This window comes from Pristiophorus japonicus, chromosome 7 (assembly GCF_044704955.1).
Source record: "Pristiophorus japonicus isolate sPriJap1 chromosome 7, sPriJap1.hap1, whole genome shotgun sequence".
In the NCBI taxonomy this organism is placed as follows: Eukaryota; Metazoa; Chordata; class Chondrichthyes; family Pristiophoridae; genus Pristiophorus; species Pristiophorus japonicus.
The window spans coordinates 205,993,532-206,021,221 of record NC_091983.1 but is presented as its reverse complement, the minus strand read 5'-3'; the positions used below and the strand labels follow the sequence as shown (position 1 = coordinate 206,021,221).

General features: G+C 46.6%; 2 protein-coding genes across 4 annotated transcripts in view; one reads left to right on the top strand and one right to left on the bottom strand.

Annotated features, from left to right (window-relative positions):
• Positions 1 to 1,020: 1,020 nt before the first annotated feature.
• Positions 1,021 to 18,027, top strand: LOC139266664 (photoreceptor cilium actin regulator-like). The gene is made up of 3 exons (XM_070884251.1): positions 1,021 to 2,536; positions 2,567 to 4,781; positions 15,649 to 18,027. Exons 1-3 carry the CDS (start codon positions 1,021 to 1,023, stop codon positions 15,770 to 15,772), a joined length of 3,855 nt encoding a protein of 1,284 aa, XP_070740352.1. The 3' UTR covers positions 15,773 to 18,027.
• A 3,821-nt stretch (positions 18,028 to 21,848) lies between these two features.
• LOC139267426 (TOG array regulator of axonemal microtubules protein 2-like) overlaps positions 21,849 to 27,690 on the bottom strand; it is a 191,086-nt gene continuing 185,244 nt past the window's right edge. For all 3 annotated transcript variants that reach the window (XM_070885736.1, XM_070885738.1, XM_070885737.1), the window contains 3 exons: positions 27,161 to 27,377; positions 25,761 to 25,847; positions 21,849 to 25,147 (listed from right to left, as the gene is read on the bottom strand). In XM_070885736.1, the coding sequence (XP_070741837.1) occupies positions 24,894 to 25,147; positions 25,761 to 25,847; positions 27,161 to 27,377 (558 nt within the window). In that variant the 3' untranslated portion in view covers positions 21,849 to 24,893. The remainder of the gene's footprint in view (positions 25,148 to 25,760; positions 25,848 to 27,160; positions 27,378 to 27,690) is intronic.

The following is a 27,690-nucleotide window of genomic DNA, read 5'->3' as shown; positions in this document are numbered from 1 at the left end:
ACAGGCCATAAAAGGAGTGGCGAGCGGCAGCCATAGGCAGCGTGGTGGCGTACCACGTCAAGGTACAGCGCGAGCTGGTGCAGGAGGGTGACGGCAGCTAAGAGGGACATCATCATGGTCCAGGTCGGTGATTGGAGCGTGGACAGGTACAGCAGGAGTGGCGAGGTCGGGGCGAAGGAGCGGCGAGAGAATGTAGAGGGATGTGATCGGGACCCGGGAGAGGCATAACAGTGACTATAGTTCAAAAGCACCTCACTGGCTGTAGAGTGCTTTGGAATATCCTGAGGACATACAAGGCAGTATATAAATACAAGTTTTCTTTCTTTCTAACCACTGTTGCATGCTATATGGCGAGTGTAACCATAGGGTTAAGGAACTCATAAACCACCTTAATGCAGACTGTTGCTGCATCTGGTGTCTTTTCCCTGACACTTCAAAGTTTCAAGGTCAGAGCTCGTGAAGGAAGATTTATTGATGTTAACGAAGCTTTGGTGTTAAATACTGGCAAATCAAGGCCCCTGCGAATTTTTACCTCCCACTACAACTGATCTGGATTTCTGTTTAATATTTAAAAAAAAAACACCAATTATTCTTTAATTAGCATTCTTCGTTAACGTTTCACAGGATGCAAAAGTGAACTGACTGGCCAAACCTGATTAACTAAGAAGCTTAAAATCTTATTTTTAGCAGCGAAGCAAGTAATGCGCTTAATCCACAGCATCTGAATCGTGAAGGTGGTGAGCAACGGAACAGGGAAAGTGCAGCACTTCAATAGGAAAACTACTCAAGAAACTGCGTAAAGTCCCTGGACTGTTTTTATTATGTTCTAAAGAATGGCAGCCGAAGTCTCGAATGTCAAACCAGCCAACCCGTAAGGTTTTGGAGAGCTGAGGACAAATGGCGTCACACTGAACGAGAGCATCTGGAGATGACAGGAGGAGCCACTAAGTAGTGTCAATCTTTTTGTGCTGATTACTTTGTCGTTATCTTTTTGTTTTCGCTTCAAAAGGAAAAGCAGCAATGGGGTGCGCGCCGTCTCAAAGAGAAATAATCCAGCACCTCGCAAAAAATACCTTGAGGCCTCTGAAAAAAGCCACGGCCCTGGCGTCTGCAGACAAGTGGCCCGCTGAGAACCTAACCCACTCGATCAGCTTCGGAAACTCCGACAGCTATTCTAACATGTCCGAGGATGTTCGAGAGAATGCCAGCGGGCCGGGGAATAAAGACGAGCGCCGCCGAGTGGGGAGGGGTCATGGCCAACATCCACCTACAGTGCCTGCCCGCCTATCCGAGCTTTGGAGCGAAGAGACGGAGAGAGAAAAATTGCCAGCCGGCACCAAGGTGGCGGTGGCCGTCGCTTCGCAGAAGTATGCGCCTCAGGACATGCCCGTTCACAAACACGAAATGTATAGCGACTGCCACGGCGACAGCAATGCAGCTCAACCACCCAAGAGAACCAGGAAACAAAAGGGCCGCCACGCCGCCAAGCAGACAAAGAGCACCAAGCTGAGGGCGGGAAGCGGTGAAGACCAAGAGAAAGTGGATTTCCCCAGGTCGCTGGTTACAGCCCACCACGCGGCGTACGCTTACCTCAACCCCAGCCTTTGCAAGTACGATGCCATCCTGAGTCTAACTGACCAGGCCGCACAGACTCAACTCATGGTGCAGCAGATGGTGAACTTCTTGACACTTCGCTTCGAGGAAGTCAACCAGATCCTGGAGGAGATCGCTGCGGAAGGCGAGCGGCTGGTGAAGGACGTGGGGCCGCAGCTGGCATGGCCCGTGGACACGGACCGAGGAGGGCCGGAGGAGCAGCCCGACCTGCTGCAACAGCTGCTGCAGTACACGGTGCACAAGATGCAGGCGACTAATGGGACAGTGAGCTCCCTGAGCGCCGCGGCCCTGCAGGAAGCCTGCGGGCACATGCAAGCGGCCGCGGACACCTTGCGAGGGGGGCTGGCGGCCAGGCAGCAAGTGGACGCGCGGCTGCACAGCTTGCTCGGTCAACTGGAGGGCTGCGTGTGGCAGCGGCCCCGGCCGGGGGACACGGCCCTGTACTCGGAGGACAGCGGCATCGGGGCAGACACCGAATCGCTGAAGGACAATGGCAAGCCCGAGCGGTGCGGCCGACGGCCGAGCGGGGACGCTCTCCCGCCGGTGGCGAGAGGCTGCGCCCCGGGGCTGCGGGACAGCGCTGCGGGCCGCCGCCTCCGCGCCTGCTCTCGGGACGGCTCGGCGACCTCCTTCGAGTCAGGCGGCAGCGTGGAGGGCGAGGCCCTGAGCTGCTCGCTGGACTTGGGCTCGGCGGGCGAAGAGGACGAGGGCGAGGCGGAGGAAAGCGGCCTGGCCCCCCGCCGGCCCAGCTCGTCCCCTCCCGAGAGCGGGGCCCCGCGGCCCGCCAGCCCCGCGGCCGGCGAGGAAATGGCCACCCGCATCAAAGACGCCATCAGCCACCGCATCCGCTTCGTCCCCAGCGCCCCGGCTTCCGGCGCCTGGTCGGACGACGAGGGCAGGCGGCGCCCAGCCCGGCCCAGCAGCGCCGGCGGCGGCCGCCCCCCGAGCCCAGCGGCCGAGCAGCTGCAGCAGGCGGGGGGTCGGGCCAGGCGCTCCCGGTCGGCCGAGTCGCTGAGGAGCCGGGCCGAGGACCCGACCCTGCTGGAGCTGCAGCGGACGCGCAAAGTGCTGAGCCGGCGGCTCGACAAGATGCTCCGGGCCAAAGAGGGTCAGCGGCGGCAGGCTAGCGGCCCCCCGGACCAGCACCAGAAGGAGGAGCAGGAGGCGGCGCGGCCCAAACTCCCGCCCGGCGCTCCACCGCCCACAAACCGGCTCAAAGCCTCCCTGCGCAAAGACTTTAGCGTCCTGCCCAGCCAGGGGCCTGGGGCGCTGAGGCGGAGGAGGCCGCCGCTGCCGCCCGGCCAGGGCACGCAGGCAGAGGCCGTGCCTTTCAAGCAGGACTCACCCCAGCTCCACGAAAGACAAGCGCCCCAGGCAGGCGCTGGCCAAAGCGGCGACGGCAGCGCCCGTCCGCAGCGTAAATCGGTGCGCGGCCTGATCGACACCTTCAGTCAGGGGGGAGGAGGCGGCGGCGCTGAGGCTGGGGATGGCAGGGGACCCCTGGCTGTGCTGGACGGGACGAGGCGGCTCGGCGCTCCTACCTGCCCCTCACATCATTCGGCTACTGCCACGCTATCGCGCCCAGGTCGCACCACGCAACGGGCCGAGACTCCGGGGCCGGACCTGGAAGATTTCCCGCCGCCAGCCGCGCTCGCGATGGACGGTTTAAAGGCGGGCGCACGTGTGGGGGAGGACGCATGCGCGGCGTCCGGCGCCTGCGCGGTGAAGGAAGCCTCCGGCGTTTCCAGGGTAACGGTGACGCAGCGGCTTATGGCATCGCTCGACTCGGTGGCCTTGTTGCCGAGCCGACACGCGGGAGGCGGGGGAAGGTTCCAGAGGCCGGCGGCGGAAGCGCCGTGGGGCGGCCGCGCGAAGAGCCAGGAACATAGCGCCGACTCTCAGCGCAGACTCGTGGCGGGCCAGCATTGGCAGCCCTACAAAATAATCAATCTGCGCTACGCCGGGGCATCCTGCGGCTCCGCGGAAAGCGGAGCGGCGCAGTTAGACCCGCCGGCGCAGCACCAACAACCCGTCAAAGGCAGGCCAGCCTCGCCTCCCGGGGACAGCCGAGTTCAGGACGCGGGTGATCCGGCGCCGCGGGATGAGGGCGCCGGTGACAATGGCAGAGCTGTGTCTGGCGCCACACGCGCAGCCTCCTCGCCCCCGGTCGGGAGCCGGGGCCACCGAGCCGTCAGTTCAACATTCAGCAGCCCCGCCGCCGCCAGGAAAACGTCTCCGACCAAACTCACAGCTCGCTCGCCCCCAACGGACAGGAAGCCTGCCAGTCTGCCCTGGCAACCCGGGCACCTTCCTCGGGCCGCCATCCACCCAGCCCCCGCGGCCCCTGCAGAGAAGAAGAGATTCCCAAGCCCACCATTGCAGCCTAAAAACCTCTTCCGACCAATCGGGTACGCGGCGCCCATGCCCTCTGCGGCCAGGAGGTGCCCCGATCTGGCCTGCGAGCCCAGGCACTTCTCGCAGGCGCTCGGCAACACACAACCCAGCCCGCCAAGCCTTTGCAAGCAGCTGAGTCCACCCGCCAGTCCGAGGAGGTTGAGCCCTCCCACGGCGAGGAAGCTGCCCAGTCCTCCGTCGCAGCGGAAGCTGCCGAGTCCACCTGCACAGCGGAAGCTGCCGAGTCCACCTGTACAGCGGCAGCTGCCGAGCCCGGCCACCGGCCGCAAGTTGCCAAGCCCGCCCACCGGCCGCAGTGAAGCGAGCCCACCGCCGTCTACCAACGGCGCTTCTCCGCCCGTCTCGCCCGGCGTGCTGCGGAAAGGACCTTCCGACCATTTTGAGGTTGGCCTGAATTCTCAGTGGCCAACGAAAATTGGATCCAACGCTTTGTCCATATTTAGTCCGGCGTCTGACTCCATCTTTGAGGCCAAGTCGTCTTCTCCACCAGTCAATCTGGACGCGGGGAACGTGGCAGGCCAATCGCAAATTATCATACTGGGAGACGGCAGCCCGATGACGTCCAGGGCGGCGTGGAGGAACAATTTCATGCTCAGGCAGCCGAGCGACTGGCAGAGAAGGTTGACATTGAGTGGTGTCCATCCACAGCCTTTTGTTAAGAGGAATTACCTTCCGGACTGTAGAATTGGGGCTCAGAGTAGATTCCCTGCATCCAGTTCAGCTGGAAGTGAACCCACACTACACAGCGTTGGGTAAGTATTGCACTGGCTTCAATTACTATGCATCCTTCATGTGTAAGTTTGAGCTGTGATTGTCTGCAGGCTATCCAATCGTCAGCTAGTGGGAAAGAAAGAAATTGCATTGAAATAGCGCATTTCATGACCTCAGGACAGCCCAAAGTACTTAAATACATAAGAAATAGGAGCAGGAATAGGCCAAAAGGCTCCGAGTATATGCTCTGCCGTTCAATAAGATGGCTCATCTTCTACCTCAACTCCACTCTCCTGCCCTATCTCTGTGTCCAATTTGTTTTACAGCCAATGATTGACTTTTGAGGTGTAGTCACTGTTGTAATGGAGGAAAATCGGCAGCCAATATGCACACAGCAAAGTCCCACAAACAACAATATCATAATGACCAGATAATCTGTGGGGGAACTCCTGCTCTTCTGCAAAATAGTATCGTGGGTAACAATGTGTAGTTGCTGGAAATTATGAATTAAAAATTATTTTAAATTAGATATTTAATTGGTAGCAGTAGAACTCCAATATTATCAAATTAACCACAAATATAAGTAGAGTTGAGGAAGGCTGTTCAACCCATTTAGTTCATCCTTTAAAATTCCATCCATTACAGTGTCCAAATACCGCTTGAATGACTCGAGTTTTTTTGCTTCTATTACCCTTACTCTATTCAGGATTTTTTTCCAGGTACAGGTATTGATCATTCATTATGTGAAGAAGTGCTTCCTGACAACAGTCCAGAACTTGTCTTTTATAAGAACAGGAGTAGGTCTTCTGTGTGCAGAGCCTTCGTTAGAACCCAGCTGGAGTACTGTGTTTAGTTTTGGGCACCTCAGGAAGGATATATTGCATTGCAGATGCATCAGAATGACACTAGGGCTTTGAGGGTTAAATTAGGAGCATAATTTTCCATACACTTGGTTTTTATTCCCTTGAGTTAATTCAGGCTAAAACTAATAATTAGTTGTCTCTTTATCCTACAGTCAAGGTCACTTGTGCCAGTTATGGTTCATCGTTAAAGCAACTGTGCAGATGAGATGCAGAGAGCAATAAACTCATCCCTTTAATCGAACTGTCATTGACTGCAGCCCATTCACTTTTGTAGGATAGTGGCATCACAGCAATGGACAGTTGGGGACAGCTGCAACAAGGAGCAATGAATCTGGAGAAGTGTCCCTGCTAGTTGCTGGAAGCATAGAAACATAGAAAGTAGGTGCAGGAGTAGACCATTCGAGCCTGCATCCCCGTTCAATATGATCATGCAACTTCAGTACCCCATTCCTGCTTTCTCTCCATACTCTTTGATCCCTTTAGCCGTAAGGGCCACATCTAACTCCCTTTTGAATATATCTAACAAACTGGCCTCAACAATTTTCTGTGGTAGAGAATTCCACAGGTTCACAATTCTCTGAGCGAAGAAATTTCTCCTCATCTCGGCCCTAAATGGCTTACCTCTTATCCTTGGACTGTGACCCCTGGTTCTGGACTTCCCCAACATCGGGAACATTCTTCTTGCATCGAACATTCTTCTTCCAATCCCATCAGAATTTTATATGTTTCTATGAGATCCCCTCTCATTCTTCTAAATTCCAATGAATATAAGCCTAGTCGATCCGGTCTTTCTTCATATGTCAGTCCTGCCATCCTGGTAATCAGTCTGGTGAACTTTCGCTGCACTCCCTCAATAGCAAGAATGTCCTTCCTCAGATTAGGGAACCAAAACTGAACACAATATTCAAGGTGTGGCCTCACCAAGGCCCTGTACAACTGCAGTAAGACCTCCCTGCTCCTATACTCAAATCTTCTCGCTATGAAGGCCAACATGCCATTTGCCTTCTTCACCGTCTGCTGTACCTGCATGCCAACTTTCAATGACTGATGTACCATGACACCCAGGTCTCGTTGCACCTCCCCTTTTCCTAATCTTTATCACCATTCAGATAATATTCTGCCTCTCTGTTCTTGCCCCCAAAGTGGATAACCTCACATTTATCCATATTATACTGCATCTGCCATGCATTTGCCCACTCACCTAACCTGTTCAAGTCACCCTGCAGCCTTTTAGCATCCTCCTCACAGCTCACACTGCCACCCAGCTTAGTGTCATCTGCAAACTTGGAGATAATACATTCAATTCCTTCGTCCAAATCATTAACGTATATTGTAACGAGCTGGGGGCCCAGCACTGAACCTTGCGGTACCCCACTGGCCTGTCATTCTGAAAAGGACCTGTTTATTCCTACTCTTTGCTTCCTGTCTACCAACCAGTTCTCTATCCACATCAATACATTACCCCCCAATACCATGTGCTTTAATTTTGCAGACTAATTGTGCGGGACCTGGTCAAAAGCCTTTTGAAAGTCCAAATACACCACATCCACTGGTTCTCCCTTGTCCACTCTACTCGTTACATCCTCTCAAAATTCTAGAAGATTTGTCAAGCATCACAAATCCATGCTGACATGGACCGATCCTGTCACTGCTTTCTAAATGCGCTGCTATTACATCTTTAATAATTGATTCCAACATTTTCCCCGAATGGCTTACTCCTGCACCTATTTTCTATGTATGTTTCTATGTATTTCCAGAAGGTTATTTGTGTCTTCATCAGTGAAGACAGAACCAAAGTATTTGTTCAATTGGTCTGCCATTTCTTTGTTCCCCATTATAAATTCACCTGATTCTGACTGCAAGGGACCTACATTTGTCTTTACTAATCGTTTTCTCTTCACTAACCTATAGAAGCTTTTGCAGTGGTTTTTATGTTCTCTGCTAGCTTACCCTCGTACTCTATTTCCGCCTCCAAATTAAACCCTTTGTCTTCCTCTGCTGAATTCTAAATTTCTCCCAGTCCTCAGGTTTGCTGCTCTTTCTGGCCAATTTATATGCCTCTTCCTTGGATATGCCTAATTTCCCTTGTGAGCCACCTTCCCCGTTTTATTTTTACTCCAGATAGTGATGTATAATTGTTGAAGTTCATCCATAGAAACATAGAAAATAGGTGCAGGAGTAGGCCATTCGGCCCTTCTAGCCTGCACCGCCATTCAATGAGTTCATGGCTGAACATGCAAATTCAGTACCCCATTCCTGCTTTCTCGCCATACCCCTTGATCCCCCTAGTAGTAAGGACTTCATCTAACTCCCTTTTGAATATATTTAGTGAATTGGCCTCAACTACTTTCTGTGGTAGAAAATTCCACAGGTTCACCACTCTCTGGGTGAAGAAGTTTCTCCTCATCTCGGTCCTAAATGGCTTACCCCTTATCCTTAGACTGTGACCCCTGGTTCTGGACTTCCCCAACATTGGGAACATTCTTCCTGCATCCAACCTGTCTAAACCCGTCAGAATTTTAAACGTTTCTATGAGGTCCCCTCTCATTCTTCTGAACTCCAGTGAATACAAGCCCAGTTGATCCAGTCTTTCTTGATAGGTCAGTCCCACCATCCCGGGAATCAGTCTGGTGAACCTTCGCTGCACTCCCTCAATAGCAAGAATGTCCTTCCTCAAGTTAGGAGACCAAAACTGTACACAATAATCCAGGTGTGGCCTCATCAAGGCCCTGTACAACTGTAGCAACACCTCCCTGCCCCTGTACTCAAATCTCCTCGCTATGAAGGCCAACATGCCATTTGCTTTCTTAACTGCCTGCTGTACCTGCATGCCAACCTTCAATGACTGATGTACCATGACACCCAGGTCTCGTTGCATCTCTCCTTTTCCTAATCTGTCACCATTCAGATAATAGTCTGTCTCTCTGTTTTTACCACCAAAGTGGATAACCTCACATTTATCCACATTATACTTCATCTGCCATGCATTTGCCCACTCACCTAACCTATCCAAGTCACTCTGCAGCCTCATTGCATCCTCCTCGCAGCTCACACTGCCACCCAACTTAGTGTCATCCGCAAATTTGGAGATACTACATTTACTCCCCTCGTCTAAATTATTAGTGTACAGTGTAAACAGCTGAGGCCCCAGCACAGAACCTTGCGGTACCCCACTAGTCACTGCCTGCCATTCTGAAAAGTACCCATTTACTCCGACTCTTTGCTTCCTGTCTGACAACCAGTTCTCAATCCATGTCAGCACACTACCCCCAATCCCATGTGCTTTAACTTTTCACATTAATCTCTTGTGTGGGACCTTGTCGAAAACCTTCTGAAAGTCCAAATATACCACATCAACTGGTTCTCCCTTGTCCACTCTACTGGAAACATCCTCAAAAAATTCCAGAAGATTTGTCGAGCATGATTTCCCTTTCACAAATCCATGCTGACTTGGACCTATCATGTCACCTCTTTCCAAATGATTGTTAAATGTCTGCCATTGCTGATCCACCATCAACCCTTTTAGTATCATTTGCCAGTCTATCCTAGCCAATTCACATCTCATACCATTGAAGTTACCTTTCTTTAAGTTCAGGACCCTAGTCTCTGAATTAACTGTGTTACTCTCCATCTTAATGAAGAATTCTACCATATTATGGTCACTCTTCCCCAAGGGGCCTCACACAACAAGATTGCCAAATAATCCTCTCTACACAAGACCCAGTCTAGGGTGGCCTGCTCTCTAGTTGGTTCCTCGACATATTGGTCTAGAAAACCATCCCTTATATACTCCAGGAACTCTTCCTCCACCGTATTGCTACCAGTTTGGTTAGCCCAATCTATATGAAGATTAAAATCACTCATGATAACTGCTGTACCTTTACTGCATGCATCCCTAATTTCCTGTTTGATGCCATCCCCAACCTCACTACTACTGTTTGGTGGTCTGTACAGAACTCCCACTAACGTTTTCTGACCTTTGGTGTTCCGCAGCTCTACCCATACAGATGCCATATCATCCAAGTTAATGTCCTTCCTTACTATTGCGTTAATCTCCTATATAACCAATAATGCCTACCCCACCTCCTTTTCCTTTCTATCTATCCTTTTTGAATATTCAATACCCCTGGATGTTGAGTTCCCAGCCTTGGTCACCCTGGAGCCATGTCTCCGTAATCCCAATTACATCATATCCGTTAACAGCTATCTGCGCAGTTAATTCATCCACCTTATTACGAATGCTCCTCGCATTGAGACAGAGTGTTCAGGCTTGCTTTTTTAACACCCTTTGTCCTCTTAGAATTATGATATAATGTGGCCCTTTTTGATTTTTGCCTTTGATTTCTCTGCTCTCCATCTTTCCTTCTCTCCTTTCTACCTTTTGCTTCTGTCCCCATTTTACTTCCATTTGTCTCCCTGTATAGATTCCCATCCCCCTGCCGTATTAGTTTAAACCCTCCCCAACAGCAGTAGCAAACACTCTCCCCAGGACATTGGTACCGGTCCTGCCCAGGTGCAGACTGCCCGGTTTGTACTGGTCCCACCTCCCCCAGAACCGGTTCCAATGTCCCAGGAATTTGAATCCTTCCCTCGTGCACCATCCCTCAAGCCATGTATTCATCTTAGCTATCCTGCAATTTCTACTCTGACTAGCACATGGCACTGGTAGCAATCCTGAGATTACTGCCTTTTGAGGTCTTACTTTTTAATTTAACTCCTAGCTTCCTAAATTCAGCTTGTAGGACCTCATCCCATTTTTTACCTAATCGTTGGTACCTATATGCACCACGACAACTGGCTGTTCACCCTCCCCCTCCAGAATGCGCTGCAACCGCTCTGAGACATCCTTGACCCTTGCACCAGGGGCGCCTATCTATTCCCCTTACAATAGAATCCCCTACCACTATAGCTCTCCCACTCTCTTTTCACAGAAGAACCTGGAGAATTTGTACTGGGCAGTAACTCGCCACACCAGCATCTTTCCATGGTCCAATGCATGTTCCAAAAGTCCTGGTTCATCAGTGATGGTTCACCGTGTGTTTGACACTCTGTGGGAAAGTTCAGACAGTGATATTATCACGGTCAGGGTGCCTGCGAGAGAAATATTATCCTGTCGTGCAAGAATACCTAAAGAAAGGAATGAGGGAAGGGCAGGAACGCGGTAAAATAATCCTATAGAGTTGATGAGGGTGAAGTTGTGCTGTGAAATTTTGGTAATGAGGAGTGACCTGTTTGTGAAATTCCTCTGTTTGCTTTTTTTAACAAAGACATAACCCCATTTAAAATGTATAGGTTACTGATCTTGTTAAATAATGGACACAGGCACTCGTACAACTCATTAGTTTGTTACTAATATCATTCAGCGCAACTTCAACTTCCATGGTTTTGTCATACTAAATGTGCCCTACATTCAGATTAGATTTATCAGTAACATACATTATTACAACATTTCCTACATTACAACAGTGACTGCATTTCATAGTATTTCATTGGCTGTAAACCATTTTAGAACATCCTTAGGTTGTGAAAGGCACTGTATAAATGCAACTTTTTTCTTTACATCAGGTCATCTCATAACACTTTTCAATTTCTATTAACATAATATCTGCTGTATTCTATGGGAAAAGCCCTCAATATCTGGATGGAACAGCAAAGGAAAGTCTAGGACCAGAAAAGTCTCCATATGTCCAGTCCCAAAAACTAATACCTCAATCACCCAATCCTTCAAATATCTACCCAAATTCTCCCTTTGTTTTTCCACACCTTCTGCCTCCCTGGATGTCTGTTGCATGACTTCACCCACCCTGTGTGTAAGGTAACTCAATCTAAACCATCTGTACATCTTCCCTATTCTTCCTGTTCCCTGGTTCTAGAGTTTGTGGCAATCCAGACATATTATCAGGGTTCAATTTATTGTTCCCTTAAGGATCGGAGATATTTGAAACTACCTCCCCTCAAACTTCTGTTTTCCAGAGTGAACAATCCCAGGCACTCCAACCTGTCCTCATAGCTGAGATGCATCAAGTTAGGAACCAATTGAGTTGCCCTTTTTGGCACTGCCTCAAACTTCTGAATATCCTTGGCATGTTACAGGAAACCTGCTTCATGCCAGTTCCAGCTTGCTGAATGTGAATTTGATTAATTGAATTGAATTTTTAAATATTAAAGAACATTGGATAGGATGGAGTGATTTACTGAGCATTTATCTGCTGGAGGCAGATAGAATTAATGGGGAAAGTAAAGTTCAAGAGGTTTACATAAGAAATAGGAGCAGGAGCAGGAGTAGGCCATTTGGCCTCTTCAAATAAGAACATGGCTGATCTGATCATGGACTCAGCTCCACTTCCATGCCTGCCCCCCGTAACCCTTTACTCCCTCATTGCGCAAAAATCTGTCTATATCTCCGCCTTAAATATATTCAATGACCCAGCCTCCACAGCCCTCTGGGCAGAGAATTCCATAGATTTACAACCCTGAGAGAAGAAATTTCTGCTCATCTCAGTTTTAAATGGGCGGCGCCTTATTCTAAGACTATGTTCCCTCGTTTTAGTTTCCCCTATGAGTGGAAATATCCTCTCTGCATCCACCTTGTCGAGCCCCCTCATTATCTTACGTTTCAATAAGATCACCCCTCATTCTTCTGAACTCCAATATGTATAGGCCCAACCTACTCGACCTATCCTCATAAGTCAACCCCCTCATCTCCAGAATCAACTTAGTAAACCTCTGAATAGCCTCCAATGCAAGTATATCCTTCCTTAAACATGGAGACTAAATCTGTACACAGTACTCCAGGTGTGGCCTCACGAATACCCTGTACAGTTGTAGCAGGACTTCTCTGCTTTTATACTCTATCCCCCTTGCAATAAAGGCCAACATTCCATTTGCCTTCCTGATTACTTGCTGTACCTGCATACTAACTTTTTTGTGTTTCATGCTCAAGGACCCCCAGGTCCCTCTGTACTGCAGCGCTTTGCAATTTTTTTCCATTTAAATTATAATTTGATTTTCTATTATTTCTGCCAAAGTGGATAACCTCACATTTTCCCACATTATGCTCCATCTACCAAATTTTTGCCCACTCACTTAGCCTGTCTATATCTCTTTGCAGATTTTTTGTGTCCTCATAACTTGCTCTCGCACCCATCTTTGTATCATCAGCAAACTTGGCTACATTTCACTCGGTCCATTCATCCAAATCATTACTATAGATTGTAAATAGTTGAGGCCCCAGCACTGATCCCTGTGGCACCCCACTAGTTACTGTTTGCCAACCGGAAAATGACCCATTTATCCCAACTCTCGATTTTCTGTTAGCCAATCCTCTGTCCATTCTAATATATTACCCCCAACTCCAACAGCAAATTAGTCAAACATGATTTCTTTTTCATAAAACCATGCTGACTCTGCTTGACTGAATTATGCTTTTCTAAATGTCCTGCTACTGCTTCCTTAATAATGGACTCCAGCATTTTCCCAACCACAGATGTTAGTTAGGCTAACTGGTCTATAGTTTCCTGTTTCTAGGTTTATAATTGTCTTCTGGACATTGGCAGTTTTGACATTACCTTTTGGTACCTGTAGTTATTTCTATTATATATACTAGCGGATCAATGCAATGCTTTCTTAAGTCCAAACATTGTACTAAGTAAACAACATGGGGCAGATGTTCCCATTCCTAAGTCTGAATGTATGGATTGCCTAAGCACAACGCGTAAAGGAAAATCAAGCAATGGGACCGCACGCCCAGGATAGAGCTGGCCTGATTCTCTGTCAGAAATTTAGACAGGCTTTATTACCATGTGATCCTCCCAAGCCAGAATTTCTTCTGCAAGGCAATCCAGTATGTCCAGATGCCGAACATCTACCCACTGCTATGATGGGCCTCAAGACTGATAAAATGTAATTGCCTTTTAAATAAATGCAGGTTTAAATCAGTCAGAGCTTAATTGTTATTTGGCCAGGGAACTTTGCAGGTTGGAAGGTACTCATCAACATCAGGCACCAGGTCAGAAGTGTTCGGTATTAAAAGGTCACAGTCTCTGCCTGGGCCACAGGATGATCTCATAACTACCACTTAGTCAGTTGGTGCACTGACCATATTCCAGGTCTCCGTGATGGCAGGAACACCTGATGAGGGAGTCACTGGCCCTGAATGTCCACAAGATCTTTTGTGAGGGGTGGCCAGAGGACCTGCCCCCATAAGGCTGTCTCAGATCCTTCGGCACCGGATCATGACCCATTGTATCCAGGGCCGAGCCTAGTTTCCAGCTCCTCCAACTAAAAAACTGTGGTTTTTTAACCCCATCATTTTTATATGTATGCATAGATGGTTTTAAAGCAATGATATGACAAGTTGTGTGACTAAGTAGACAAGAGCCTGGGAACACCATCACCTCCTGGTTCCCCTCCAAGTAACCCACCATCCCGACTTGGACATATAACGCCATTCCTTCATCGTTGCTGGCTCAAAATATTGGAACTCCCCGCCTAACAGTATTGTGGGAGTACCTTCACCACACGGAATGCAGCGGTTTCAGAAGGCGGCTCACCACCACCTTGGTAGTACTCTTGCCTCTGAGTAAGAAGGTTGTGGGTTCAAGTCCCACTCCTGAGACTTGAGCACAAAATGTACGAGCCTGAGGAGAGGGAACCGTTTATGTTGTCATCTAGCATAGGGGCCAAGAAGACAATTTGGGTGATGAGCAATTTAGTGGGAATGAGATCAAGAAAGCAGGATGTAGGCCTGATGCGGGACTGGAGTGCATTGTCACTCCTGGCAACCAAATTTTAATTTGATTTTATATGTTTTAAAGTTTAATTTGTTTTAATTGTCGGGTTTTTAGTGTCCCCCTCCCCTTTTATAGGGGGCACTTGTAAATTATGGTTTTAGAGCCCAAAATAAAACACCAAAAAAACTACAAAAATAAAAAAAAAAGGGCCTTGGGAAATGTTTGGTGTGTCCCCCAGATCGGGGGGCACGATTTAATGTTTAATATTGTTTACTCCAAAAGAGTTGTAGGCCTGATTATACTTAGTCACGATGCTCCCAGCCATCATGGTGTGGGGGCTTGATGGACCAATTGGTCTTTACCTGCATGTCAATTTCATATATTTCATAACAATTCAACCTCTTTTGATTTGAAGGAATGAAGACATGGTTAGGGAGGAGGGCTGGTTAGGGAAGAGGAAGGGATGAGGGAAGGAAGGGATGAGGGTGGGGTATGGGGGAAGGAAGGGATGAGGGTGGGATTAGGGGGGAGGAAGGGATGTGGGTGGGGTTAGGGGGGAGGAAGGGATGAGGGCGGGGTTAGGGGGGAGGAAGGGATGAGGGCGGGGTTAGGGGGGAGGAAGGGATGAGGGCGGGGTTAGGGGGGAGGAAGGGATGAGGACGGGGTTAGGGGGGAGGAAGGGCTGAGGGCGGGGTTCGGGGGGAGGAAGGGATGAGGGCGGGGTTCGGGGGGAGGAAGGGATGAGGGTGGGGTTAGGGAAGGAAAGGATTAGGGGGAGGAAGGGATGAGGGCAGGTTGAGGGGGCAGGAATGTGGGCAGGGTTAGGGGAGTGGAAGGGATGTGATAGGGATTGGGGGGGGCAGGAAGACATGAGGGTGGGGTTAGGGGGAGGAAGGGATGAGGTGGGGTTAGGGGAAAGGAATGGATGAGGGTGCGGTCTGGGGGGAGGAATGGATGAGGGTGCGGTTAGGGGAGGAAGGGATGAGGTGGGGTTAGGGGGAAGGAAGCGAGGAGGGCACGTTTAGGGGGGAGGAAATGAGGAGGTCTCATTCCTGGTAGTTTAGTGGTCTTGATTGTAAGCTTGAAAGATTCACATGATGATGAATTCCTTTTGAAATACAGTGACTGCTGTTACGTACGCAAAGCATTGTGGAGGTGAAACTTTGTGAAACCTGTAGCATATGTTGTACTGCTACATAACACACAAAATCACTGCAGTCAGTGATGAAGTAGTTAAATTCAGTCTAATGGGATTGGTATTGTCATTAGCTTCTCATTCTAATCCCTGTGAACTATTTTTCTTCCCTCAACAGCTTAGATGGGAATTCTGAGAATGAAGGCGATCCATGGAGAAGGCATTACGTATCGGATCTGAGAGGTTCCAGCCGATCTGTCTCCCACCCTGAGCTATGCATCATTGGTCAGGGGCTACAGTGAGACATACATGGCAAGCACTAAAAGCTCTGTTACACTGTCTGGGATTTCCAATGCTCCCAGTCCAAGCCGAATTCAGATTATCTGGTTTTACAATAGCGTGACAAAGTAATCCCATCTGATCTATACTTAATGAGGTTGACCTATTTAAAATTATGTGCATGGCATATTGGAAAAATATTTAATTTATTTACTTATTTATTTTTCTAAATTGGTATTGGATGACTGTGTGATTTTGAGACATTGATGTTTTAGCTCCAGGAGAACTGCATCGGGATGGAATCGAGCCCCGACAAATGGAATTAGCATCTCCTGTCTGGGACTGCAGTGACTTTCATTATCCTCAATCCCGTTCTGAATTCAAATCGCGCTCAGCGTTGTCACTGAACGATAAATAACAATGAGTACTATTTGACAAATATCTAAACATTTGTCATGGAAATTTCCTGATTGTTGAACGAGTTGTGAACCTTTTGTTTGTGGAAGGATTAAACAAAATGCAGTCGTTTACCAGCGAGGCAGATCCTTCCACTGACTGCTTCTTGCAAAGACTGAAAGGAAAGTGCTGGCGAGGAAAACTGATAAGAGTTTCATGACCCAGTACTCTTTCCATTGCATCCAACTAGCTTTCTCTTTGCCCGTTGTACTAATTAAGCGATGAAGGAGAATAACGAGTTCAATTGGAGATCTAGACTGGTAGATTGAGTCTTCCAGTCTCTCTGGTGCAATACATGGCAAGATTTTTCAGGACTGTTCAATTATAGTTTAAGGATGAAGGGAATTGTTTTGGTGAAGGGGAATTCCCTGTGGTGAACTTCCTTGGTTTTCACGGGGTTGCCAGCCAGGCCATCTTTGGGAAACGTTCCATTTAAGGTGATGAAACATTGATGGGGATAAACAGAAAATCATTTTGCACACCCAATATCATATGAGGGTAAATTCAAACGTACCCCCCGGAGTTTCAAAGTGCCGTTTTAGCTAGTTAGAGACACCTAAATTGACAGCACACATTTAATGGATCTGTTGGATCCCTCTATCAAAATTTACTTTAACATGCAGAGGTTGCGGGAGGGGGCAAACTGGAACGAATGGGTCTATGTCACCTTCAACTCATGGTCACAGAGGAAGAGTAAGTGAAGGCCAAAGGCTATTATTCAAGATGCTACCAAGGGTGAAAAAAAAGAGTAATGGCTAGAAATATATGACTGTCAGTGATAAAATCAGATGAACATTTAACGTGTCCCAATTACACTGATGTGCTTTTTTTTAACAAAGCAGACTCGCTGATCTCCCTGCCTTCAGATATATACTTGAAAAGGAAGAATTTGCAGAGTTTTTGGGAACGAGGGGGTGGATGTGGATGAGACATTGGATAGCTCTTCCAAGGAGCTAGCACAGTCACAACGGGAAAAATAGCCTCCTTTTGTACTGTATGACTGTTCCCTTTCCATAGCAGTCAAAAAATATCAGGACATTTGAAATTGGTCGAATCAGAAGTGCTGTCTAGATGCCCAGTCCAATCTGTAGCCTGAATGACTGCAGGGAAATGGTGGCCACTTATGGGACAATACCTCAGAACCAAGTGAAAAATAAAATTGGCTCTAGAAGAGGCTGAGATCTGATTTGCTTCAGCCATGATCCTGTATATCCACCACAATATATGGAGCTGCAAAAATAGGTTGGAATATTGAAAAGATCAGTGACATGTCCAAATAGATGGTTAATCCTTGAGATGTATTGAAGACCGCCTGACAGGATTAGAAACCCAAGTGTGGGATATTCCAAAGAAACAATGCCTTTTTTCCATCATACCTATTTAGAAAACCATTTACAGATGTAAAGTTTTATACAAAATAATAGATTTTTCAGATAATTTCTCTTTATCAAGTAATTTCTCTTTATTAAATACTCTGTTTCAGGTCAAGTGCAAAGGCTTTGCTTGAATTCCATGAGTTGCCTGCAATGTATAACATTTCAAAGCCAACCAAGAAATAATGGGTACAATTTTAAATTGCTAAAGTATCACATTCTCTACTGAAATGGCTCTTTACTGTTAACTAAGCATTCGGATGTATAGAAAGTAGAGTATCCCAGAATGAAATGTAAAAATACCATTTAGGTTAGAGAATTTTTCAAAACAAAATAATGTTTTGTTTCATACCAACAGATTAAGTATTGTATTGTGCAGCTTTCATTTCAAAAAAAATATATAGATTGTTACACACATACAAAAAAAAATAAATGATTCCTGTTTACAATTATTTGTATGACTTCTTTTAGTACTAATGCAACATATGGGGATAATTGTGACTTTGTGCAGTAGTGTAAAACGGGTGATAGCGAAACAGCAGCCTACTTTACATCGCTCCCAATTTTTATTTCTATTGTCTTCAATGGAACTAAAAATTGGAGAGATGTAGAAGTACTGCACTGGACTGGTAAAAACAGAGAGACAGACTATTATCTGAATGGTGACAGATTAGGAAGGGGGAAGGTGCAGCGAGACCTGGGTGTCATGGTACATCAGTCATTGAAGGTTGGTATGCAGGTACAGCAGGCAGTTAAGAAAGCAAATGGCATGTTGGCCTTCATAGTGAGGGGATTTGAGTACAGGGGCAGGGAGGTGTTGCTACAGTTGTATAGGGCCTTGGTGAGGCCACACCTGGAGTATTGTGTACAGTTTTGGTCTCCTAACTTGAGGAAGGACATTCTTGCTATTGAGGGAGTGCAGCGAAGATTCACCAGACTGATTCCCGGGATGGTGGGACTGACCTATCAAGAAAGACTGGATCAACTGGGCTTGTATTCACTGGAGTTCAGAAGAGAGAGGGGACCTCAGAAACGTTTAAAATTCTGACGGGTTTGGACAGGTTGGATGCAGGAAGAATGTTCCCAATGTTGGGGAAGTCCAGAACCAGGGGTCACAGTCTAAGGATAAGGGGTAAGCCATTTAGGACCGAGATGAGGAGAAACTTCTTCACCCAGAGAGTGGTGAACCTGTGGAATTCTCTACCACAGAAAGTAGTTGAGGCCAATTCACTAAATATATTCAAAAGGGAGTTAGATGAAGTCCTTACTACTCGGGGGATCAAGGGGTATGGCGAGAAAGCAGGAAGGGGGTACTGAAGTTTCATGTTCAGCCATGAACTCATTGAATGGCGGTGCAGGCTAGAAGGGCTGAATGGCCTGCTCCTGCACCTATTTTCTATGTTTCTATGACTGACAACCTTGATAATGTACTCAAGTCTCGAAGTGTGCCTTGAACCCACAACCTTCTGACTCGAGGCAAGCGTGCTACCAACTGAGCCAGTCAACAGGTGAATCTGTTCTTGCCCACTATCCACGTATGTACATTTTCCAACAGGGATCACTGGATAGCAATCGGAAGTGGGAACCCTGACTCATTTCCCGATCCCCTCCCCAGCACAGAGATACTGAGGCCAATTTGTGAGACACAGTGAATGTATTCAACTGGCTCAACAAGCCTCAGAGCTTGAAGCTGATTCTGTGAATATTAAAATAGAAATGCTTAACACGTTCGTACAAAATTCTTCTGCCTGCTATTAAAATAGGAGCATTGCATAACTTCAAGGCCCAAGGTCACTTGAGTTAGATGACATGAGCATGGAGGGTAGAAGAAATAACATTATGTTCTCAGCTGGGAATTGCACTAGCAGGGAGCACGAGTTGGAGACTGAGCTACAACATCGTATTCTTGATTCTACGACCCCCACTCCCGGTGAACATGACTCCCTACTGCGAGCACAAGACTGAGGAATTAGACCTAAAAAGAAAAACGTTTTCTGTTGTTCAACATTTTTAGTATTCCTAGAATTATTCGAACGATAGCCCTTTGAGAATTACAGCAGAATTAGTGCATTAGAATACAAAATGTTACGTAATGGTAATTTGTATTCAGAGACTATTGTGAATGATTTGTGAGCACCCCTGATAGCTTGATGGTTAAATACACGGCCTAATGTGGTACTGAGGGCCAGGAGGGTCTCAGTTTGATCCCTGGGCTACCCAGAGTTAGCTGTTCTCAGCTAGGACAGCTGTAGAGTTATTAAAATTGGCCTCAGTGTCTTTGAGCTGGGGAGGGAACGGAAAATGAGTCAGGGTTCCCACTCCCAATTATCCAGTGATCCCTGCTGGAAAATGCGCATATGTGGATACTGGGCAAGGACAGCTTCAGACTGGGTTGTGATGCCCCACCTGCTGACTGGCTCAGTTGGAAGCACATTTTCCTCCGAGTCAGAAGGTTTTGAGTTCATAGCACCACTTCAGACTCCTGAGCACAAAATTCTAGGCTGACACTCCAGTGCAGTACTGAGGGTGTGCTGCACTGACAGAGGTGTCCTATTTTGGATAAGACATTAAACCGAGACCCCTCTCAGATGACTTAGGAGATCCCATGGCACTATTCGAAGTAGAACAGGGGGGAGTTCTCCCCAATTTCCTTGCCAATATTTGTCCCTCAACCAACATCACAAACAGATTTTCTGTTCAGTATCACATTGCTGTTTGTAGAACCTTGTAGAGCGCAAATCGGCTGCGGCATTTCCCTACAACAGTGGCTACACTTCAAAAGTACCTAATTGGCTGTAAAACGCTTTGGTCATCTTAAAAGGTGCATTTATACAGTAAGTTATTTCTTTCCTACCCCATGACGATTGGATAGCCTGCAGACATTCACAGTTTAAACTCACACATCAAGGATGCCCCTTGACTGAGGGGTAGTGGAAGGCTGCCAGGTACGAATTAGAAACCCACTCCAGTCCGAGTCACTGCCTTCAGGAGTGGAAGGAGAAAAGTGGACAAAGAGAAAACGCTCAGTTGATTGATCCGTTTATCCAGGCCTGGCTTAATGTGTGCCAGTTTAGTGCCAGAGGTGACAGTTCCTGTGAAGCAGGCACAACGCATAATGGAAGGTGACCCATAATGGGTAAGGAAGCTGCGCTCCCAACAGCTTCTTCAAAACTCTTTGTTCCTTTCCAAATACCTCGGTGCAGACAGGAAGCTGCTTGCCCGAGAAATAAGAGAGTCAAATTTGTCTATGTCAACTCCTGTAACAGAGAGGATAAGGTGCTTGGCTGAAGTTCTCGCAGCATTTTAATCCATTAAATGGGTTGACCAAGTCATTCAGATATGAAACACAACAAATTTCATCCCAATCGTATTAACCAGTATTCACACAGAAGAATCTCACCCCTGTGTCTTTTGTAAACCCACTACCAATCTATAGATAGCTTTATCTGCGTTCTCTGGGCTAAGCTCAGGCATTAGGTGAAAATTGGATGGAGCTATATCAGGGCTCTGTCTTTACCTTGAGTATTGTCAGTGCCCCTCCCTGAGTTCTGATAATGCGTCTAGGTCATACCCCTTTGCATTTGCTAATCAAGGGGCCATACAGGGAAGAGTATAAATGATCAGATTATAGGAACACATGAAGGCAATGAACAGATCTTCTGTTTGTGGGACCTTGAGATGCACAAATTGGTTGCGGCATTTCCTACATTACAACAATGAACACACTTCAAAAGTATTTTGGCCATGAGGTGCTTTGTGATGTCCTGAGGTCGTTCAAGGCACTATATAAATGCAAGTCTTTCTTTCAAATCACTCACTTGCAACCCACATACAAGGATAAGATTGAATTGCGTTTGAGATACACAGAAATGCATAGAATTTACAACACGGAAACAAGCCATTCGGCCCCATCTGGGAAATAGTTGTATTCGCATTTACCCACTCTGTTCCCATATCCATTCATCCACTGCACCCTCATCTATCTATACAATCTAATATCTAATGTTGACATAGGTTCTGCCTCAACCACTAACCCTGGGAGTGAATTCCACAGCCTCACAACTCTATGTGAAGAAGTTTCTGCTGCCATCAGTCCTGCATTTAATCTTATATCTGCAGCTCCTCATTCTAAACCCCTCAACCACTGGAAACAGTCTCGATCCATCTACCCTGTCCCATAATTGCATACTTTTAAACACTTCTTTCATATTAACAATCTGTGTTGGTCTAATTAAAAAAAGCCCAAATACTTAAAAGATTACACCTCAAACATAAATGTTTATTTACAGTAAAATAACAGATAGCAGTGCACAGACTACACACAATTTTAGTCCAGAAGATTCCAATAAATTACAAATTATTCCATAAAGTCACTAATGAACAAGGCAGATATTACATTATACACATTTCTTTATCATTAACAGGAAGTCCTGCAATATCAGTGAAACATCCTAAACTATGGGGGAAGATTTTATTTCTGCTAAGTATAGTGCAGTTTTCTGTATGGAACGGTTTATGATTTTGTTACACATGACTTAACAGAAGAAGTCGCTCCGTGTGTGTTAGGGTGGAGAATGTAGACCAGTGTTCTTGCTCTTGATCGCATAATAGAAGTTATTAAGATGAGTTTGAATGAAGAAGGCCCTTTGGTCCATTTGGATATCAGCTCTGGTGTTGCACTTACGCCTTGGAGTCAGAAGGTTGCAGGTTGAAGCATCATTTTAGAGACTTGAGCACATAATCTAAGCTGACGCTTCTTGTACTGAGGGACAACTACACTGTCGCAAATGTCACATCTTTCAGAGACATTAAACCAAGGCCCAGTCCACCTCGTCAGGTGGACTTAGAAGATCCTATGGTACTTCTTGAAGATGAACAGGGGAGTTTTGGTGTTATGGAAAAAGTTTATCTTAAAATAATACCATCAACAAGAGATTATCTGATCATTTATCTCATTGCTGTTTGTGGGATCTTGCTATTTGCCTGTACTTCAATGGATGTGAAGCGCTGTGGAACCTCCTGAGGACATGAGAGGTGCTAAATAGATGCAGGTTCTATCTTTCTATTTGATCTCCTCCTTCCAGAATATCAAACCATCTCCATCACAGACCTTGTTTCTCAGTGTGCTGCTCTCAAGCACCCTCTCTGCAAGAAACACACGCACCTCTACATTCAGTAAGGCTGATTTTCCTTGCCCCTAGGTAACTCCCAAATTCTCTCGGCACAAAGGTATTCACCCTTTTAACATTGTCCCAGCCTTTCCGGGACTCTGCAAGAGGCTGCTGAGAGTAGGTATAGATCCAACTACCCTATTCGCAGGGGACATTTATGCCTCCCCCTGCCCGCCCCTGCACAATCTAATGTTCCTGCTGCAACACGCATGAGCTTAAGAACATAAGAAATAGGAGCAGGAGTAGGCCATTTGGCCCCTCGAGTCTGCTCCGTCATTCAATAAGATCATGGCTGATCTGATCATGGGTTCAGCCCTACTTCTCTGCCCACTCCCCATAACCCTTAACTCCCTTATTGCTCAAAATTCTGTCTATCCCCACCTTAAATATATTCAATGACCCAGCTTCCACAGCTCTCTGGGACAGAGAATTCCATAGATTTACAACCCTCATATCAGTTTTAAATGGGCGGCCCCTTACTCTGAGACTATGTCCCCTAGTTTTAGTTTCCCCTATGAGTGAAAATATCCTCTCTGCATCCACCTTGTCGAGTCCCCTCATTATCTTATAAGTTTCAATAAGATCATCTCATTCTTCTGAATTCCAATGTGTATAGGCCCAACCTACTCAACCTTGCCTCATAAGTCAACCCCCTCATCTCCGGAATCAAACCAGTGAACCTAGCTTCCAAAACATGAACCTATCTTTCTCTTTTAGATGTTGACCTGCATTTTCCTTTTTTGCATTTCCAAAACAGGCTGCACTATCCTGCTCCCCCCAGACCCCCACCAACTGAAGGATCTACAAGGATCCTGGGGCAGGCCAAAGACAGGAAGCATGGGTACTTTTAATTCTTTTTCACCATCCCCCGAGCTGACAAATCATCTCCATCAGCAGGCAGAAGGCCTGAATCTCAGAATTCTGAAAACGTTTCCTGCCCGTTCAGCCAACTCATTGCCCTGGCGGGAGTTGGCCTTGCATTGGGGGTGCCTCAGGACGGGCGGTGGAATCTGCCAAATTATGTTCAACATCCTCTGATGGAAAAACACAGAATTATGGTTTTAATTTCACATTTTGTCTTGCTTACTCTCTATCAGTCAGCTGCTATGCTGGTAAGATAACAGTAGTTACACCAGATAATTCACACTTTTTAAACATGTCGGCCCGGCCGTGAGATTCCGTGGGGATTCTACCAGTCTTCCACTGTAACTCTGCCAACCCAGCACTGAGAACAAAATCCACAGGTTACAGCTCGAGTCTGGGCGATCTGTCAAAGGCAAGTGATAATAATGTCAACTATTTTTTGTTGACGATAAATGCTCTGCCCAAATTGCAAGCTCCTCTTGGGTAAGGAACCTGAATTAAGAAAGTGTGTTGATGATAAAGCATTAGAAAGAACAGACACATTAAACTCTAATGAACATTAACATTCTGGAGCGGACTAAAAGTCACTTTGCTTACAGTTTCTATATATATAATAAATGTTCGTAATTATTGACAGAGATTCACAGCAAGTCAGTCAGTGCCTGAAAGCGAAGGATTCGTTGACTCTGGGTTCACCAAAACCCCCTTAACCCAAAACGTGAACCTATCTTTCTCTTTTAGATGCTGACTGATCTGCGTTTTTCTTTTTCTCCAGCTCCAATTTTTAGCAGTCGTGGATATTTCTTCGTCGTCCCATTAACATCTTTTGTTTTTGTGTGTGTGGTTTATAGATTTCCTTTGTGGTTCGAGTAGGGTTGTCAACTCTGGTTGGACGCATCGCTGGAGGTTTCACCAGATGACCCCCCCGCCTCCATCGGCCCAGCATTGGTCGCCCGACATGTCCATCCTCACTGTGGACCTCCTTCTCATGCCAATTAGTAAGTGAACAGACTTTTCATTATCCCATTGGATGAGTCTTGACTGTCAGTCAAACAATCTTTTTCTCCCCCCTCCCCAACCCTCTCCAACATGTGTGGAACTAATAAACAAAACAAGTGTTCAAAGAAAATGTAAAAATAACAATTTTTGTTAAATGACCCTGTGATTTTTCTCCAATTTGCTCCAAGGAGCAGAATCTTTCATTCCTGGAGACACCAGGACAATCCTGGAGGGTAGGCAAGCCTAGGTTCGAGACTGTCCTGGTGTGACGATCCATGCGATTAAAGTTCCTTCCCTGTAAGTTCCCGCAGGGTTTTGATGACATGGGCCGGCTGACTCGAAGCGTATTCCTGCAGGCCAGCGCCCATCTGTTGGTGCAGGCTGGCGGCCAGCTTGGCGGTCACCACCCGCACGTTTCCGCTTCCGCCCTTGATCACGCCGCTCCCGGTCATGTTGTTGAGCAGGTACCAGAGCACGGGTAAAACGTGCCTCTCCACCGCTTGAGGCTTCCGATGATACACCGGCAGCACGAGGGCTGCAGTCAAGAAAGAAACAAAAAGGGTCATCAGCGAGGGCCTTGACTGTGTCATAGCCAGCAACAACCTAACCTGGTGATGGGCCTGAGAGAATCAGATCATCAGAGAGCACAGTTCCAATCTGAATATCCAGTAACTTAGGGCAAAAGCACAAGTAAAACCTAATTGGTTATTTTTGCCCTGAATTTCCATTGGAGGCAGGGGGGGGGGGGGGGCGGTGTGGTGGATGGGATGGTCTCCTGATCTCCCGTTGTAACATTGGCTGCTGATCAGCTCCCAGAGGAACAACTAAAATGGCCATTTTTAGCCTAGGTCCTAAATGTTGCAATTCCATACCCAAATCTCTCCGCCCCTCTACTTCTCCTCCTTTAAAACACTCCTTAAAGCCTACCTTTAGGTCCTGTTAGTTTTGGAATTGACCCAGTAACCTTCGTTTGTACTCCATCCAATAACTAAATATAATTTTTAAAATAGGGAAAGGATGTCATACTTCAGATGTAGTCTCACTAAGGCCAAATCTAAGTTTACAGAGCTACCTTCTCTCGCTTTAATAAGATGCATCCCTGGCTCTGAAATAATGTATCGTAATCGCTTCCTTATCCGCAGTCTCACCTGCCAGTCGTTCCGTGATGACCTGCATCGCCTGGCCACTGACGAACTGGACTCTGCTGGCGAAAGGCTGAAGTAGCAGCAAGTTGTCTTGACAGAGAGAGCAAAGTGATGGCAATCAGTGATACAGGACATGTATATTAGATTACTGATCAATAAAGAGTGAGAGAAGAGTGAGCTATTGGGCGCCCACCATTAAGGTGGGTGCAGGAGAATTGAATTCTCTGACCCTGTGCATCTTTGCACAGTATCAGTTAAATTGTGTATGTAAAATACTGTTTGAAGGGCCCCCTGCATGCCTCTTTTCCAAAGTTGCCCTTTTCACCTAAATGTGTCAGGAATGGAAGGTAAATATGAGGCGCCATCCCTTGCTGACATTTTGCCCGATTAATTTTTATTTTAAAATCTTATCAGCTCACCTTCTGCAGTTCTTGTACCATTGAAGACAAGAGCCCTTTGCTGGCTGACAATAATGTGACAGCACTTGTTGGAGACAATATTAATCCAATTGGAACTAGTAACGCTGTTCCACCTGCATAGCTCTAATGTATTGGTAATATTGCTTCAAAGGTGCTCTGGGATTGTTACATCATATCTCGATGTTAGATCAGTAATCTATGTACTTTGTTTAAATACATAAACAGAGAGGGCAGACTCAAATAGTTTATACAGTGAGTACAGGATAAAACAAAAAGTAAAGGATCCAAACTACACAACTTACAGCCTCTGTGATTTCTGTATTCATTTTAATCTACAATACACACACACTACAAATAGAAAGTGGTGTCCACGCTTTGGGATAAATGTTTAATGAGCACCCGACATGGGTTGTGTCTATACCATGGGTTTTAAATGTTACATAGGATACACAGCACAGAAACAGGTCATTCGGCCAAACCAGTCCATGCCAGCTTTTATGCTCCACTCGAGCCTCCTCCCATCTTTCCTCAGTTAATTATCAACATAACCCTCTATTCACTTCTCCCTTATATGCTTATCGAGCCTCCCTTTAAATGCATCAATACTATTTGTCTCAACTACTCCCTGTGGTAGTTTTCCACATTCTCACCACTCTCTGGCTAAAGAAGTTTCTTCTGAATTCCCTATTTGATTTGTTGGTGACTGTCTTTTATTGATGGCCTCTAGTTATGCTCTTCCCCACAAGTGTAAACACATATTAAGTTCCATATCCAAGTATTTTACATAATATAGGGAGGTCCTGATAAACGTATGAACTGATTTGACAATAGTTTATGCGTGGATCAGGTTTTTTGGTAGAATGGTGATGGTGCATTCTTAATTTTGTTCAGGGATCACATACATTTTTTCAATGGATTCATGAGTTTTCAGGCTCTGACACCACACATCTGTTAACGACAGCACTTGTAGAGCCTGAGGCCTACCTATTTGATCGATCAGCGTATCGAGGACATGCACAGCTGCAGTATAAATGCCCGTGTTCTTCGAGTTTAAGTTGTCAGTAACGACAGTGACAGTCGAATGAAGGACCCGGTGCAAGTCATCCTTCAGCACTGGGATCATGGTTGCCATGGACTGAAGCGCAAACTGGTTCACTTTTTTATTGGAGTCCTGGAGCCGTGGGATGAAGGCGTCAAAAATCTGAAACATTAAGACAACAGAAGACCAGGAATCAGAGAACACAGGGCACTCTATTTTATTGATGTATATAAATGACTTGGATATTGGAATACAGAGTAAAATTTCAAAATGTGTTGATGATACAAAACTTGGAGGTGTGGCAAACAGTGAGGATGACACCAATCGACGGCAGCGGGACATGGATAGGCTGCCAGAATGTGCAGACAAGTGACAGATGGAATTTAGTACAGAGAAGTGTGAGGTGATGCATTTTGGCAGAAACGATAGGGAGAGGCAATATAGACTTAATGGCACAGTTCTAAAAAAGTGTCAG